The 18651-nt window shown below is 29.1% G+C and overlaps 1 protein-coding gene and 1 long non-coding RNA gene across 4 annotated transcripts; both read right to left on the reverse strand.

Moving 5' to 3' along the window:
* Nucleotides 1–1120: 1120 nt before the first annotated feature.
* LOC140178214 (uncharacterized) lies at nt 1121–1929 on the reverse strand. The gene is made up of 3 exons (XR_011870479.1): nt 1670–1929; nt 1505–1561; nt 1121–1352 (listed from the first exon to the last, which is right to left on the reverse strand). It is a non-coding gene; the product is annotated as an uncharacterized lncRNA (long non-coding RNA).
* An 11573-nt stretch (nt 1930–13502) lies between these two features.
* Nucleotides 13503–17597, reverse strand: LOC112792381 (replication protein A 70 kDa DNA-binding subunit B). 3 transcript variants are annotated; one of them, XM_025835600.3, is made up of 12 exons: nt 17541–17597; nt 16470–16636; nt 16105–16372; nt 15908–16004; nt 15687–15808; nt 15493–15577; nt 15253–15385; nt 14967–15121; nt 14701–14830; nt 14399–14587; nt 14055–14300; nt 13503–13906 (listed from the first exon to the last, which is right to left on the reverse strand). In XM_025835600.3, exons 2-12 carry the CDS (start codon nt 16617–16619, stop codon nt 13736–13738), a joined length of 1746 nt encoding a protein of 581 aa, XP_025691385.1. In that variant the 5' UTR covers nt 16620–16636; nt 17541–17597; the 3' UTR covers nt 13503–13735. The 3 variants fall into 3 exon arrangements, with proteins under 3 accessions (XP_025691385.1, XP_072069401.1, XP_072069400.1); XM_072213300.1 differs by having other exon boundaries at nt 14719–14830; nt 15687–16004; XM_072213299.1 differs by having other exon boundaries at nt 15687–16004.
* Nucleotides 17598–18651: the final 1054 nt, after the last annotated feature.

Raw genomic sequence — 18651 nt, forward strand, 5'->3', positions numbered from 1 at the left:
CTAAAAAAATAAATTAATAACTAAAAATAACAGACAAAATAATAAATTTTGATATCCTCCCACATTTCTCATCTATTAAACTAGCTGTATATAGATTACCATCCGAACATGCAACTTTTTTCAAGGCCGTGTAACTCTGATCATAGAGTTGGTATCACTCATCACTCAATTGATGATGGGATCAAGGTGAGCATCTTGATCCTCTTCTATTACAAGAAGAAATGGAGGCAATTGCAAGTACGGTTTCTATATCTACAAAAGAATCTACTTTGTATGCTTTTGTGCATTGCTTTGTATAAATGGCAATACGCAAGAATGAAGGTGCTGATGAATTTAAAGAATGATGATACTGATCGAAGAATTTCAACAAGGTTTGGTTGCGTGTCTTTTGTTTAATCTACGGTTCTTTCACTTAAATGACCAAATAAATTTGAAGAATACTACTGCATTCTATGGTTATTGACAATTTAGCATTTGGGTACTTTGCAAAGAAGAGATTTTTTTTCAAATATTTCAAATTTCAAAGACGACATTCTCATGAATCCTGTAAAGTAGTTGCTCAGAGCAATAATTTTTTCATTTTCTTTACCTTTCTTTTTTTTTTCCCTAAAATGGGAGCAAGGGATAATATAGCTCTGGGGACAAAAACGTAATTTTCCCATGATCTGGCTGTCATTTAATGCAAAAATTGCTTGCTTATTTGTTGCTCTTTTATTTTTGAGGAGTGTTAGGTAAACAATTATATGAATTACTAGTAGTATACCCCGTGCATTCGCACGGTCTTAAATATGATTTTTTTATTAAATTTAATTATATATGTATAACTCTAAATGGTTATGTATATAAAATATATAAAAACATTTAATTTAGTGTAATGAAAATATTTAAATTATAGAGATAATAACATTAAAATTTTAAATACATTCAACAATTTAGTTTAAAATTTTGGTATTAACACAATCAATTTCTAAATATATTTATATAATAACTCATTTAAAATATAATCAACTAAAATACATATTAATCAAAACAAAATATTTCATACAAAGTTCACCAATATCTTAATATAAATATAATAGTTTCGATCACATGAGGGATAACGAAAATACATATTAATTCATCTTGGAGAATTTTGCTCTAAATTCACAAAATCAAGACAAAATCCAAAAAGAACAAAATACAACTGAAAACATATTTCTATTTTAATGCATTGAGGTCGGATCAGATTGATGTTGCATGCATATTTTAAATGCATTTTGAAGTTCATGTTCAGCTACACCATAAGAAGACGAATCTGGTAAAGCCATGCTGCTAGCACAATCTACTTCCTCATCCAACAAAGAATCATCCATCTATACAAAAATAAATATCAAATGCTAATAAGTACAAATATATAATAAAGTTAAACTAATAGTAATCATTTTTTAAAATTCAATCCCAATTCTTAAAATAAAATTATGAAAAATAGTTGTACATCGTAAGAAAAGAATTACAATTAAGACACCTTTTTTTCCATGTTAACAGTTGCTTCTGATAGACAGCCAATATCCATGAAGTATTCCTACAACCATAAAATAAAGAATTTTGAAACTTATAATTACTAATTAAAAGATGAAAGTAATAAAAAAATTAACTTCTAAAAAGAATCAATAATTTAAACTTATCATACTTTGGTATCCACCACTTGATATAATTTTTGAAAATCATCCATTGTCAGCAAACGTGAGGATGAGCTCTCAGCTTTTTCATTTTTAGTAATACTATCAGGGAACTTATTCTGAATCAAACCTCTCTGAAAATGGACACATTTGAAAATTTTAAAATTTTAAAATAAACTAAATATTTAACCAAATTAAATATAAATAAAAATAGCAACATAACTAAAGCATATATAATACAAAGATTTATATTCGAAAATATTACATCGATCACCTTTTTATCATGCATGGAAGCAGCAGCTTTAAAAAGATTAACCAATGACATATCATCACAAATCCGATGAACCATATACACACTTGTGTTATACTGATACCCCAGAGGTCGAGGATCAATCATGAAAACCATCTTCCTTTGAATCAAATAGTTACCCAGTTCGGGAGGAACTTTACGTTCAGTATTAGTCTAAATTCAAAAAAATTAAATAAGAAATGAAACAAATCATAAGAAGGAATGGAATTACAATGAGTCTAATGAGAAAAAATATTCTATAATCAATATCAGCCTACGTTAAAAATTTAAAAAATCAGAAAAAAACTATAAGAAACATAAATGAACCTGTTTCAAATGGGGATTTTCATTTAGCAAAGCAGAGCATCTTTTCTTAATTATTTGAGTAATCTCACGATCATGAAGCAGAAACACATTGCTACCGTTTGCATGAGAAATAATCACCTTAATTCGGTAACTGTATAATAATAACACAAAAGAAATATATAAAAGATCATTTTGATGGCTTAACATTTATCTAAAAAGTATGTAAGTGAACAAAATAAGGAATTACTTGATTTTGAAAAATCATTGGAATTAAAAAAAAAAACCGGATAAAATCAACTCTTTGTGCAAACCTGGGTATAACATCAACACATTCAAGTTCACACATGTCACAAAAAAATGATCCTTTAATTGCACGAGTAACTCCACCACAAAGACAAGATGAGTACCACCATTTTTGTTCCTTTATGACAGAGACTATAGATCCAAGCAACAAACCATATACATCCTATGCAGAGGCCATTTTTAGAAAAGATAAACATATGATTAATAACAATAAATATGACAAAATTGCTCAATAGATAATTTTTGCAAAGAATATTTCATTTTTTATGGCAGTAATAAAAAACAATTAACATTCTTAATTCTTTAATAAATAAAAAAATTCACGTAATCAATATTAGAATATACTGGATCGGGAGTTGCACAATTGAAACCAGTTGAAATAGAATCCAGCAACATCTCATCAATATTGTTAGCATCAATAGAAGCATCAAATGGAATTCGACTTGTATATTTTTCTATTTCAGAATAATGAAAATCAGCTTCACATATTGGAGTGTACGCAGGTGCTTGAAAAGTATCCTACAGTATAAAGAAAAAATACCAAATGAGTACATTTACATAAAAAATAAATAAAAAATACATTGCAAACAAAAATTGACAAATTTATATCTATGAAGCTAAGGAAGCATTATATAAAAGTTACAAATAGAATGTAAACATACATTTATATGTGAATCAACACTCAACCCTAAACCTGTCTGTCTGTCATCCAGTATTGTAATAACTTTGAACATTCCACCAAATTCTTCCTTAATCAACTCTGTGAACTCAATTTTGAGAATTAATTCTTTTCCAACAACAACCTCAAAAAAAGCATGATGCAATGGATGATTAAAATCCTGACATACACAAATAAGAAGATATAAACCACATAATGAACTAAATATAAAGACTTGAAACTGACAAATAGATGATTGTTTTAAAAAATAAACGTAACTCACATTCAACTCTTTCTGAAACTGATCCAAAGCGACAGAGCAAGATTTTCCAAATAATTTAGTTGCAGCAGCATTAAGGAGAACAAAGATTCCACTTGAAGTACTATCTTCCACAATTATTTTTACTCTATAGCTAAGGAAATGCATAAAAAACAGTTATGTATTATATTTTAAACGTATAAAAAAAAGCTAAAAGCAAGAACAGATTTTGCCAATGCAGAGTTATATTATACATATTTAAAATAAATACCTAGCAATGACATTATCAATATTTTTGTCACAAACTTGACAATAGAAATTTTCATGTGAATGCTTCTGAACGCTGTGTCCACAAACACACGAGAAAGACCACCAATGACCATCACCAACAACTTGTTTAATTTTACCCGCAACAAAGAAGAATCCATTCTGGAAAGAATTGAGCACATAAAATGAAATTATAAAAGTTTGGCAAACAAGACTGGTTTAAAAAATAAATTCAAGTTAAAAATACGACGGTATGAACCACACAAATGAAAAATTACCTCCATCTTTTGTTGAATTAGTTGAATTGTACGGATGCGCCTCCAATCGAATGAATCATGATTAATATAGGAAACTAATGAACCATGAATATTCTTCTTAAAGCTAAAGAAATGATAAGAAGCAACATCAAGCCTACAGATAACAACAATAAATCATTAATTTATAATACTAATAGAAAAAACTTCAAAGATAGAATTAAAACAGAGAAAAAATTTAAATCAAATAACTAACCTCTCAAGAAATCTAACAGTTTCTTGTAAATCTGGATTAATAAGAATATCGGAGACATTCAATACATTTTGTAGACATACTTCATCTGAATAAGAAACCCAAAGATAAAACAAAGATATAAGTACAATAACTTCTTTTACAGAATAATTCAAAGATTAGACATCCTAAGACAAAATTATTCGAGAAATCATTTGTTAATTATAACACAAACCTCCATATACTTTGATTTTAAAAGATTGGAGCACAATAACAGGCAGTCTTTCGAATTTCATCAGAATGGAATTATCCAAAGAATCACAGCATTTTCCGAACACGTTGCATTGGACCTTTTTCCTATAAAATTTGGATTCAGAAACATCAAACTAAAAGGTATATAATAGAAAAAATAATTAAATTTGAATATGATTTTTCCAAAATATAATACCCATCAGCATAGATTTCCAAAATCATTAGCTTAAGCTTCTTTCCATAGTAGTCAACTTCCGTTTGGTGACGAACCGAAGTGATAACTCCTATAAAGTCTGAATAGTAAAAAAATAATAGTATAACTTTAAATTAGATAAATAAAAGATGGAACATATACGATTCTCATTTATATCGACATGATTAAAATAAAAAATTTACAAATAAAATTAGTAGTATTATAATAACATACCTATTAGATAATGGTAATCTGATTTTTTTTCAAGTATTTCGAACATTGAACAAAAACTGAACCCAGAATCACGAATTTGGAGACTTGGTTCTGGTATAACAGTGGTTCCTTTTTGAAAAAGTAGCTTAAAACGATGATGAGTCATCTTCATGATCCCAATATTGGGCACAACAGAAAAACTTGTCATACAAAAAGCACCACCAACATATAAATCATCAACAAATATTGATATGTAAGGTTCTTTGACGGTAGCCTGTATTTTATCCAGCTAAACTCAAGAAAAAAGAAAGAAAAAAAATTATTATTTCATATTACAAAAAACATGAAAACAAAAGATTTTGATATCAATATGAATATAAATGAAAATAAAACTACTCACATTTTGATCCATTAGTATCATATGAAGCAATTTTTCGTTATCCTCTGCTAATGGATCTGTATAAAACCACAGCCTAACAATTTTCACTCTTAACCTCCACGATTCCTTCCATGCTGTAATACACTTGATCGAATCAACCTTGTCTTCCATATTGTTCTGAAGTTGCATTTTGATTGTAAAGGTATGAACTATGAAAGACTTTGCAAGAGAAACAAAGAACGAAGTTTTTTCTGATAGTTTTTGTCTCCAATCTTCGAAGTCTGAGTCCCATATAAATAAATAAATAAATTTAATTTAGTCAAACACTTGAGTTCAATTTTTTTGATTTGATATATCAACAGCTCTTCTGAAAAACCTTCTCTACACGTTTACACCAACTCACATTAGTTTAGCCACTGTAACAGTTAATATGACTACACGTACCTTCTCAGCTTCTCTGCCATCTGAGGCACTCCATCAAATATTGGGAAAGAACAAATTGGTTGGATAGTACCATTTCTATTGATCTATTAAAAAAAAGAAATAAATTAATTACATACATCTTCTCGTGAACTCATACATAAAAGAATGTTTAATTTTTTTAAATAATTAATATTTTCTTTTATAAATAATAAGCTTTTATGATAATTGTAGACAAAAATATAGTGTGTATTTGGATTGAAATTTGTAAATAAGAGGTTGCATAAAATAGACTACAAAATTATTTTTTATTAAGAGTGAGTTAGTGTTAATTTCATAATTTGGTTTATGTTTAGCAATTTTAGTATAAAATAGATAGCAGTCAAATACAGATGCCGATTTAGAAGGGGCTAGTGGGGTCATGGGTCATGGCCGTCAAAAAATTTTAAAACTTTTATATATTATATGATGATACATTTAAATTTAAATTAAGTTGTTAGTCTAGTGACTAATTAAAATATTTTTTACATTTTTTTAGACGAATCATTTTGATTAATAAATCTTTTTTAATTGTTCCTCCTATTCTTTATTTTTTTTCATTAACCATTTGTTTTGATGAATTCTTTTTTTATTGTGCCTTGTATCTTATTAATTTTTTTCTTAACTTTTAAATCTATTATCATATAAAAAAGACTTTGATTTTTATAACAAATTCTAATTAAATAGTAAAAAAGTATATATATATATATATATATATATATAATTTAAAATATTTCAATATTTATTTATTTTCTCATAATATTGAAATAATTACATATTAAATTATATATTAGTATGAATATTTTACATATTTTGTTAATTAATTATTTTAAATGCATATACTAAAAATATTCGAATAACTGATCTATATCATTCATGTTACATTATTTATAATAATAAAGGATAAAAATTAAAATTTTTGTTATTATGAATGATATCAAATATAAAAATTAGTTTTTAGTAGAAATTTCTGTTTCAATATAGCATTTATTAATAATTTTTTTAAAAAATAAAAAAATAATATCATCAATTATATAATACAATATTAATTATATAAATATTATTAAATATTTAATTTTCGATTCCCTGTTCAAAAAATTTCTGAATGTGTCCTTGGTCAAGTAAATGTTATTTTAGATAAAAAAAATTATTGAAAAAGACATAAATTTAAATAATTATTTTATACAATATTTTCATTTTATTTTACATATTTAAATAAATTTTAATATTCTTTTTCTAATATTCTCAGTACTTTTTAGTACTCTTTTGGCTATAATTTTTTAGTACTTATGATTCTAATATTACTTCTAGAAAAATTTATTTTATTTAATTTGGTTTGTCTAATGAAATTAATAGAATTACATTACAAAGTTTAAAAAAAGACCTCCATACAAAAATAAATAAAAAGAACAATAAAGAAAGGAAACTCACATAACCAAAAAATAATAATTCTGCATCAGGGAGTATTAGAGACATAGTTATAAAAAGAAAAAAAACAACAAAATTCATTGTATAAATCATGATGAGAAAAGTGATAAATATAAAATAAATTTCTTTAATTAATAGTTTAATAATAAAAAGTGAATACAAAACTTAGAATTTTTATTTTCAGGTAAACATAAGCTAGACTAAAGGCATGTTTGTATTTAAAAATAAAAAAAGAAGCTTTCAACAAAATTAAAGTTGAATTTAAAACTCAAAACACTAAACCAAATACACTCGTAATGTTACAAAAGTAAAATAAAATATATAGTAACCTTTATTTAAAGATTTTTTTACAATTATTTATTTTATAATAACATTATAATTACAATATAAAAATATAAATTCAATTATATCATTTGACAATTTAGTAGGATTTAACAACAAATTCAATGAAATAAGATATAAAATATAGAAAACTAATGATTAAATTCAAATGAGAAAATAAAAGAACTTACCGAAAATTTTATTGAAAACTTCTGTGAATACTATATTTTCTGTCAAGTCGTCCTCTGGTCTATTCTCATCGCACAATAAAATTTTCAATCCCTTTTTGTACCTCACACGTGATATAGCCACATAAAGTTGCCCATGTGAAAAAACTGGACGACGTAAAAATAATCCCACAGTTGATAAGGTTTGACCTTGACTTTTGTTAATTGTCATTGCGAAGCACAATGCCAGTGGAAATTGCCTACGTTGAAATTTGAAAGGTAAACCAGAATCACTTGGAATCAAATTTACTCGGGAAATGAATACTCTATCCCCAACATTACTACCAGAAACAATATCTGCAGTAATCACATTTCTTCCAAGACTGTGAACAATAAGTCTAGTACCATTGCATAATCCACCAGCAGGGTCAATATTTCTCAATAAAATAACAGGAACACCTTTTTTCAACTTCAAAGAATGATTTGGTAATCCAGAGCATCTGATCTGATTTAAAAATTCAACATTGATCCAATCAATGTCAATGTCAACATTTGCATCACTGCCACATATGCTATCTGAGCTCAAATATTCTGTCATCTCCCCTGGTAGTAAATTAACAATATGATCATTGACTTCCTCAACAATCTCAATAGTCGCAGCAAGAATAGCTCTATCTTGAAAATATCTAGAATCAGCTGAATTCTCTGAGATATTTGGATATATTGCAGAAACAATATCATGAATTGGATCATCAGTAATAGGAATCGATAGATCTAAAGGAATACGAACAAAATGTCTATCATTAATTATTATACCACATTGAGCTTCTCCAACTTGAAGAATCCACTCTGAGAATAATTTTAACTCATCGACATTTGAATTTTCAATACCACTCTCGAGTCGCATATTCCTACTCAAATTAAACACTTCACAATGCTTCCATAGATAAGAAGAATTTATTGAAGCCATGACAATTTCAGCACGTGAACCTTTAGGTATAACTGGTAAAACTTGTCTAAAATCTCCGCCTAGAACAATGACTTTCCCTCCAAAAACTAAATTTTCATTGGAAGCACAAACAATCTTCATTAAATCTCGAAAAGTTCTATCAACAGCTTCAAATGCTAACTTATTTGTCATTGGAGCTTCATCCCAAATGATTAAAGCTGCTTGACGAATTAAATCTGCCTTTTGTGAATTGATTCTAATTCTACAAACTGATTCCTCATTCAATTCAATAGGAATACTAAACATAGAATGCGCCGTCTTACCTCCTGGTAACAATAAAGAAGCAATACCACTTGAAGCAACATTAATAACAATCTTTCTCTCAGATCGCAATCTAGTTGACAATGTTTTATACAAAAATGTTTTCCCCGTACCACCAAAACCATGCACAAAAAAGAAACCATGCTCTTTATTTGAAACACAATTAATAACCCTATGATATATGCTCATCTGTTCTACTGTCAATTGATGAAAATATGCATCATGTTGCTTCTGCATTTCTGAGATATCATATTGCAATTCACGCACCACCATAGAATTGGAAAAGTGAGATATTGAGTTAACATTAGGAACTGGCATTCCAGCATAATCCTTCAAAGATTTACCATTATTTTGAAGAAGGTTCTCAATCTCAACCAAACAAAAATTCTGTAACTCTTCAGATGTCATTCTTAATCCTATAAAAAAATTCATACAGTGGAATTTATATTTTATTACTTATTATAAACAAAAATCTAAATTATAATATAACATCACACAATAAATATAAAAAATTATTTAAAATTTTATTCCAACGAATAAAATTTTCTTTTCATACCTGGATATTGTAACTGGAGTCTTCTATGATAAAGGATATCTTCAGATAAATACATCCAAGTTTGATTCCAAACAGAGAAAGGCCTACTCATTGAACCTGATAATAATAAAGTTCCAAATAATCGCCTAAGTTGAGCACCTGTACCTAACTCAGCAGCTTCTTTAATAGCTTGAATGAATTCATTATCATCAGTCAACAAACCCAACGATGAACAAGCTTCTTGAAATGTATTATATGTCACGCCACAAACTGTTCTAAGGCTCTTAAAGCTTGTACAACCTCTTTGCACATTTAGTAATAGGCGCATATAAAACAATTCACCAGTTGATAGTGGAACAAAACTTAACCTGCCTACTGAAAATCCCCTTTGTCGTGGTCTCCATTCTCTATTGTCAACAATGTAAACAAAATGTTGTGGGAACTCAACATATGTTAAATGTCTTCCCTCCGAATAGGTCCTGTTAGCTAACATCCAAGCAATAAACATAGTAACCAAATCTCTATTCCTGACTAAAACTGAGCTTATTGAGTCACGATCATCAAAAATAACATGTTGCTCTTTCGGTAAATGAAAACTTAACCTTTGAACAGATGGCCACCGATGATGAATATCATAAGCAAAAAGCCTCCAAATAGACTCACATGGAGATAAGTACCGACAATCAAAGTATTCTCTAATCTCATCAATTGCGTGAGAGTGTTGATTCCCAATATTACTATTACCCAATGTTGCTGTTACGCGATCAGGACATTTATTAACATATTTGAATAAATATTTAATAACATTTTGATTTGTTACAAAACTCCAAATTAATATGAGCACGATACTTCATCAAAAGTAGCGGATTATATGGCACAACAAATCTATTATCAACTTCAACACCATATGTTTTATAGGTCACACCAAGATCACGCCGTTTATATATGGGATATCCTTCTTGATCAAAGTAAGTTTCATTAACAAACTGCTTAGGATAAAACTTAGAACATCTACCATCTTGCATGCAAGGAGAATTAAACCGAAATTGACCACACGGACCATGAATCATAAATTTTGTTACCACATCATAAAGCAGAGGATATTTTGCAGGATTAGGCAGTTCTGCACATATCAATTCATCTATTATTTCACTTGATTGCAATCTACTCCTCCCATCAAGCCAAAGCAAAATATGTGCATGCGGCAATCCTCTCTTTTGAAATTCAATTGTATACATTCCTAAAAAAAGAGATTAGACAAGAAAAAACATTAGTTTTAGAAAAAAAACAAGAATCAATGAAAAAATGAGACAGGTGCACATACCTGCATTAAGTGGCCCAAAGAAAACACCACTTTTCAAATCTTCTAATAAACACTTCATTTTCGCATGAAAAACTCGACATGAAATATCTGGACGCTCAGCAATTGGAATACCATCAACACTCGTATATCTTTGAAATTCAGGCCAATTTGGATTGCACGTCATTGTCATAAATAGATCCGGATAACCAAAATGCTTACAAATTGCCATAGCATCTTGACAATTGTTAAACATATATCTTCTACCACCAGTGAAAGAAGAAGGTAAAATAACACGTGTACCAATTGAGGAAGCTTCTGTATCTCCATGCTGCATAGCTTCTTCAATTCCACTCAAAAATTCTCCACGTATAGTACTTTGTTTCTTCCGTATCTCATAAAGTCGTTGTGACTCGACCATCGAAAAACTATCAACAACAAACCGTTGAAACAATCTTCTAGCTTTATGAATAATGCTTTCTTCTGTCTCTCTAATTTGTAACCGAAAACATATGAACTCCCGCAGAGAAACTTTAGTTCTTCTTCCACGCACATTTATAGTTCGAACACCTCTATAAGGTATATTATTCTCAAAACCATCTTCACCATAGGGAAAAAGCAAAGGATATTGTAATGGCCAGTATAAAGGATGAGTTTCATAAATTCGCTTCAATTGGCCATCTATAGATCGAAGAATAATATCTCGCCCTTGATCTGAACTATCAAAATCACCAACAATCAAAGCAGCAATCTCATCACAAGAGGGAGAATTATATGTTCTTCGATCAAAAGATCTATGAGAGAACAATCTAAGACTAAAAATTTCTGATCGGTGATCCTCATAGAATCCTCTAACTCTTCGAAATGACTTTGCTACCACATTATGTTCATCAATCATATGTATTAGACTAACAATCAATTCTGTATCCACATCTGATCCATGGCTGAAAAAATAAACAAAATTATAGAAATTTATAGAATAAATGAATAATAATAACAATCTTATAATATTCATTGCGCCAATATTTAAACAAAAACATACCTAAAAATGCTTTGTCGATTATTAACTTCATGCACTGTGTCGTAAATGTAGAGTTGTGCAAACTTAGGTCTTTCACCATCTGAGGGTAATAAACTACCAATTCTATGATAGTTTTGTCCACTAACAATAAATTGGGGTGGACCCTGACCATTGTTAATAGAACTAACAACTTTACCTCCAAATGATGTGAATGCAAACATACTATTGTATGATCGTATATTCTTTTGAAAATATTGGCTCTTTGCATCGGTACCATTAATTAAATTAACCAATAAATCTGGTGCTCTCTGTAAGAACGGTAATTGAACCTTCCCTTTAGCACAGCACACAGAAAATATAGGCTGATTTTGTCTTGAATCTTTTTCAACACGTTCTAAATACCAAAAAACAGCTCCACACCAAACACATGCACAATCAGGATCACCGATATCAAGACATTCTAAAAGAAAAAAAAATATGAAATAAATTATTTTAAAACTTCAATTTAATAAATAAATAAATAAAGAATTAATATAACCTTGGATTTCACTTTGTGCAAATAACGGATGATCAGCAATATCATCTTCTATAGGTCTAATACTTATGGAAGGATCAATTACATCTGTTAATAAAATGACAATTTAAAAAAAATCCTAATCAGAAAGAAAATTATAAATTATTATATTTAATGAAAATAAATAAATATAATATATGTAAATTTTTTAAATTTTACTATAATACTACCTGACATAGTAATAGATGAACTTGTTGGAAGACAGCTAGCTAGAAATATTGAAAAAGATTATAATAAATTAACAAAAACAAAAAAATGTTGGATCATGCACATTTAAAACAATATATTTAATCAAATTACAAACACTTACAATAATTAAATTGAGTTGCTTGAGTTACAACTCTTGCCTTAGTAACTGCATAAGAAACCAACAATAAATTGGACGAAAAAATTTATGAACCACAACATTAACTAATATAAAATTTTATCACTAATAAAACTACATAAAAAATCAAAAAGAAAAAACTTGCAATAACACACCTCCTCTTTGTTGTAACTTGAATGCTTTTTCCTCTTCAAAATATTTATCCTATTCAACCTTGCCAAAGCAAAATCAGTAGGCATGATGAATAAAAAAAATACAATACTGACCTCCACAAAAAAAGTAAGTTCCAAAGAATGATATAACTATTTAGCAGCAGCAATCTAATCTACTTAAAACGCACTCATGAACAATGAAAATAACTCTCTCTATGTCTCTCCTTACGCATGTATCGATATATATCTGTATATCTAAAAGAGTTAGATGTCTTCTTCATATCCTTTTATCTTATTTAAAAAAAATTAATTGTTTAAAATAATTGCCACATTGCTATTTGTATTTGGCAAAAAAATATTTAATTAAAAATCATTGTATAGTTAAACATTGGCGAACTCTAAAGTAATTATCATATTTGATATTCAATGTCAATTATCGGTAAATTGAATTTTAAAAATAAATAATTATCATCATACAATGCAAATTAATAAAGCTGCTGCATATTATAATTAATATCATAAGAACTACATTCATTACTGAAATTCACAACAGTGGACATATACATCCACACTATGACTTATATCTACACTCCTCCAACTATATGACACTGTGTCCAATATCTAGCAAAGCAGATTTTAATGTAGCACATATTCTCTTTGAAACAAAAAAGATAAATATAACACCTAGGACAAAAGAACCACTAATCTGCTTGAACATTGTAGAACTTCAAAACGCAAAAGTTCTTCCAAAAAAGAAAGAGGAACAAAGATGACTCTCCTAGCAGTTGGACACACCTCAAAAAAAGAGGAAGATTAATAAACTTCATACATAATTCACCATAACAAAGATAAAACCTATTACATAAATCTAACTTCATAGAACTAAGACAGCAGCTAGCTTTCATCCATAAACACCCATCTTAACTATCTTCAATCTTGATTATTTTAGAGCAATGAGCAACAGTATCCTCAAGTTCCTTATCAAAATCAGCCTCAAGATTCCTCTTCACCTTTAAAAATACTGCATCTTTGGGAACAACATTAGGCACATTAACTTTCCTTGAGTCATCTAAAAGGTGTGAGAGCAAATCCTACACAAGAAAATAAAACAAAAAAAGGAAAGCACCCAAAAAAAAAGAGGATCACCCAATTAGATGAAAGCCTATTGAAACTCCACAGAAAACTAATTATAATGATGAATAAGAATTATTAAAAATCAAGCAATAAATCGAGTATCACCTGAGTTTCATCAACATCAGACCGAATAAGTGAGCCAATATCATCCGACAGCACTACATTTTCATCACTATCAACAGAATGATCTTGAATATCAACCTCCTTAACACCTTCCATATCTAAGTGTATATCATCAAGTCCAGCAACATTTGCTTCTTTTTGAAGAAAAGATGACATGACAGTATTCTCTAAACATTTTGTATTAGAAGTTTCACCCAACTCAGGACCAAACACAGGAACAGGTGCATCCTTTAAATAATAAGACAAAAGGCACAAAAGAGGAAAGATAGATATCAAAGGACTGCGACAAAAAAATGAAACATGGCACCTATAAATAAATTAAGTACCTTCAAAGGTGTTATCTCAGTCTGAGCAAGTTCAAACATTGAAATAATTGCAGCATCATCACAAATCCTCTTCACACGAAAAGTTCCAAAATATCTATCAACACCAAGAGACTTAGTATCCACTTTCAGCAAGACTTTTTTACCCTCCAAATTTCTAAAAATGATAGGGTAGTCATCCCCACAGAGAACCTACAAAGAAAGAAATAAATGCAACCATCAATAAAAAAACCATTTTGAACAAAACCAATAAACTACTTTTTGCTTTTCTTTCATTAAAACAGAGAAAGACAAATCTGACACACCTTTGAATCTTTATGTACCTCATTAAATAGGTCACCACATGTTTTTTTAACCAAATAGGTTGTTTCACGATCAAAGAGGACAAATATACCCTGTCCAGTTTCATCTGATACAACTACCTTGAGCCTATACCTACAAAAGAATGAACTACGATCATAAAAGATAGTAGTAAATGAAAAAGGTCTATTCAACACATTAAAAGACCAGATTACTCATAAATAAAAATCACAAAGTAAATAAAAAAAACAAGAATGTAACATGACAGAACCTTGGGATCACATTTGTCACATGATGCATGCACATATCACAAAAGTAAACACCAGATTCAGGATGTACTGTCTTCCCACAAACACAGGTAGAATACCACCAGCACCCCTCTTCTACAACATCAGTGATAGTACCTAAAATGACAAAGGTTCCATCCTACAAAACATAGAAAATAGAAGCCAAATGCATAAAAAACCATAAAAATTTAAGAATCAAAGTTTCAAAGGATTTAATAATCAAGAACGAAAACAAATAACTACAAATCAGATAAAAAAAATTTTTTTAACCTCCTTGTTTTCTTGCAACTCATCTATTGTAGATTTCTTAGTCAACCTCATGAAGTCATCTTCCAATGAGATAGTTTTTCCTTCATTAGCAATAAACAGTGGCTGGGTCCCATTTATCCCTTGCTCTACCACGCTAACAAAATGACAATGAAGGAACAATCTTAATGCTTTTTTCAGCATATTCAAACATACATAAAAAATAAATAAAACTAAATATATGAAAAATAGTACTACACAAACCTCTTCCTGAAATCAAAAACAGCTGCCAAGTCAGGATTAAGATATATTTTTGTTGCTTTCATGACATTTTGTAACCCAGGTTGCCCTAAAAAAGAGGAAAAAAATGTTAGCAACCTTTCCAAAAAAATCTTATACCAACAATGTAAGAAAAGAGTTTAAAAAAATCATGATAATACAATATTCAACAACAGTACCTCGAAAAAGCTTAACTTTGGCAAGTTGAAGAATCACTACTGGTTGTTCAACATAACCAGAAGAAAGAAAATGATTTAGTTGATCCACATATTCTCCAAACAGGGCGCACCTAAGCACCATCCTACAAATAAAACACAACAAATTGTAACATAAAAAATAGATAAAACAAAAAATAAATGAAAACCATATGCTGAAATAAGAAAGTAATGAAGCAACGAACTTTTGAGAAGAAAGCTCCACAACAACCATCTTGATTGTTTTTCCATCTTTATCATAACTTTTTTCCTCTCCAACTAAAGTCAGCAACCCAATAACATCTGCAAGTACATTAAAAAAACCGCAAAAAAGTAGAATAATATATAACAGGATCAACAACACATAATCTCAATAATGGAAAAGAAATACAGAACCACTCACCAACTAAATAATCATGATCTTGACTCATTTGCAATATCTCCTCAAAAGGATATAGAGTAAAACAGACTCTTGGTATGATATCATCTGGTAAAGTTGTTACTATTGTTCGGAAGAGGAAGGTAAGCTTAAACTCATGTTTTGTAGCTCTATAAGAGCCATGATTTGGAACAACAGAGAAATAGCACATCTTGTAGCAATTCCCTTCAATAATATTATCTTTAAACCTGTTGATAAGTTGCTTCCTTATAGTGGCCTGGATTTTGTTTGACTATAAATAATAAAAAATAAGAATACATATTAGTCAGCAACTAAAGAAATATCAACAATATGCTAACTCAAAATAAACTACAAATAAAATCACTAACATTTTCATCCACCAAAATGAGCTCCATTGAATTTGGAGAATCTGGATTTCCAAAGCTTGGAACAATCCAAGCCCTAATTACCCTCACTTTAAGCCTCCAAGCCTCTCTTGGAGGAACTATCTTGCTAATAGCATCAAAAGATGGACTCATTTGAGCGTACTAAAACACTTGTAGAAAAGAAAACAACAACAATATGAAGATATGTGAAAGATGAACAAAGCCAATGATCTGCACTACTCTTACCACTTCAACCCTCTTTTATAGACAACGCTAGATGAATAGTTTCAAATTTGAATTCAATTTTTTTAGCAAAATGGGGGGAAGTAAAGATTTTTCACCTTGCAAATCCAAAAAGAACTGAGGTTTCTCATAGACTAATTTAGGGTTTTCTTGGAAAAAGAAATGATGTGATAAGGAAACTACCATTTTTGATATCACAGAAGTTTATACTGACAACCACCAACTACTCCACATTCACACATCTCACATCTCCATAAAAGATCTCTATCAAACATCAAATCAAATAAGCCTTCATTCTATAGAGAAGACACAAGCAAAGAAAGATGAAATGAAAATCATAAAGCATTTACATGATGTATAATTAAAAAAAATCGAATTTAAAAATAAAAAAAAATAAAAGAAGAAATCTACAGGATCAATGACACTAGATATACAATCACAAACCTTATCACTTGTCAGAATTGAAATCCAGATTTTGGGAGAAAATCAAACAAGCACCAATTACCAAAACCACTTCTACGTCATACATCACAAATATCTGAATGCTACAAACCACATCTTAAAAACAAAATCATGAATAATCTTCCAATGAAATAAATGAAAAAATTCGAATTTAAAAAAAAAAAGAAAAAATCTACAGAATCAATGACATCAGATTTACAATCACAAATCCCATCTCTTGTCAGAATACAAATCCAGATTTTGGGAAAAACCAAACAACCACCAATCACCAAAATCACTTCTACATGATACCAAAAAAATATCTAAATGCTACGAACCATACCCTAAAAATAAAATCATGAATAAACGAAAATATATCAAAGAGCACACCTGTGTAACCCTTCTCATTCCTAATATTTAACCCTAGCCACTCTTTCTCAATACAACGTTATCTTCTGGTATAGTTCACTTTTATTACCCCACCTTTATAATAGATTGGATTCTTTTTATTTTGATTTTTTTTAAAACCTAATTTGGTCTTTTTTTTTTTAAGCTTGTAACCATATTTTTCTGAAATGAGGGCCTTTAATCTTTTTGATCTGTATACACAAGCACAAAAACATGAAGTGTGGGCCAAATATAATGAAATGTCATATCCACTACTTTTTTGTATACATTAAAGCTTAAAAAAATTACCAACCCTACTAAAACCTATAAATATAATTGGTAGTGATTGAAACCTAAGACCTACACTACAAATAGATACATAATTAGATACATAGATATAAAACTGAGATGAAACTTGTGTTAAAAATAATTTTACAAAAAATCTAAATTATAGGAAAATTTCATGTCAGCTTGTGCTCTTCCTAGTTTACTAGTTTAAAAGATTAGAATTTATTCTTTTTTATTATTTAATAATTAATTCAATTTCTTTAGTCTATTAATATAATAATATTTTTTATTTTATATTTTTAAATATTAATAATTAACTAATGACTAAAAATAATAAATTCTGATAAGCTTATGACATTTTTCCTTTTTACAGAACGTTGCAGTGGATGTTGCAAAAAAGCTAAGAAAAACATGGCTGTCATCATACAATACGTTTCCCTTCTCTTCATACTTTTTTTCAACCATATCCTCACATGAATATGTGTTTATACTGGTTTGTTTCATGATTTTGAAAACACAGTCCATGCTGAATTACGAAGAGACCAAATATAACCATGCTGATCTTTGACCACAAAAAGGTGTGGCATTTACTTTAATTTGTTCCACTTATTTACAATTTGAATCTTTCTAATTCCAATCTTGCTTTGCCAGTTTGGCAGTGCTCATGTTTAGAAGATCTTCATTGATTTGTTTGACTATGAGAACATTGGTTAGTACACTGTTACATATATTTTAAATGCAAAGACTCGCATACAGTTATTTTCATGTGAAGTTGATAGTTGAGAATCATTAAATGATGATTTAGTCAAATTTATCAAATCATCAA

The sequence above is a fragment of the Arachis hypogaea genome, chromosome 13 (assembly GCF_003086295.3).
Source record: "Arachis hypogaea cultivar Tifrunner chromosome 13, arahy.Tifrunner.gnm2.J5K5, whole genome shotgun sequence".
NCBI lineage: Eukaryota > Viridiplantae > Streptophyta > Magnoliopsida > Fabales > Fabaceae > Arachis > Arachis hypogaea.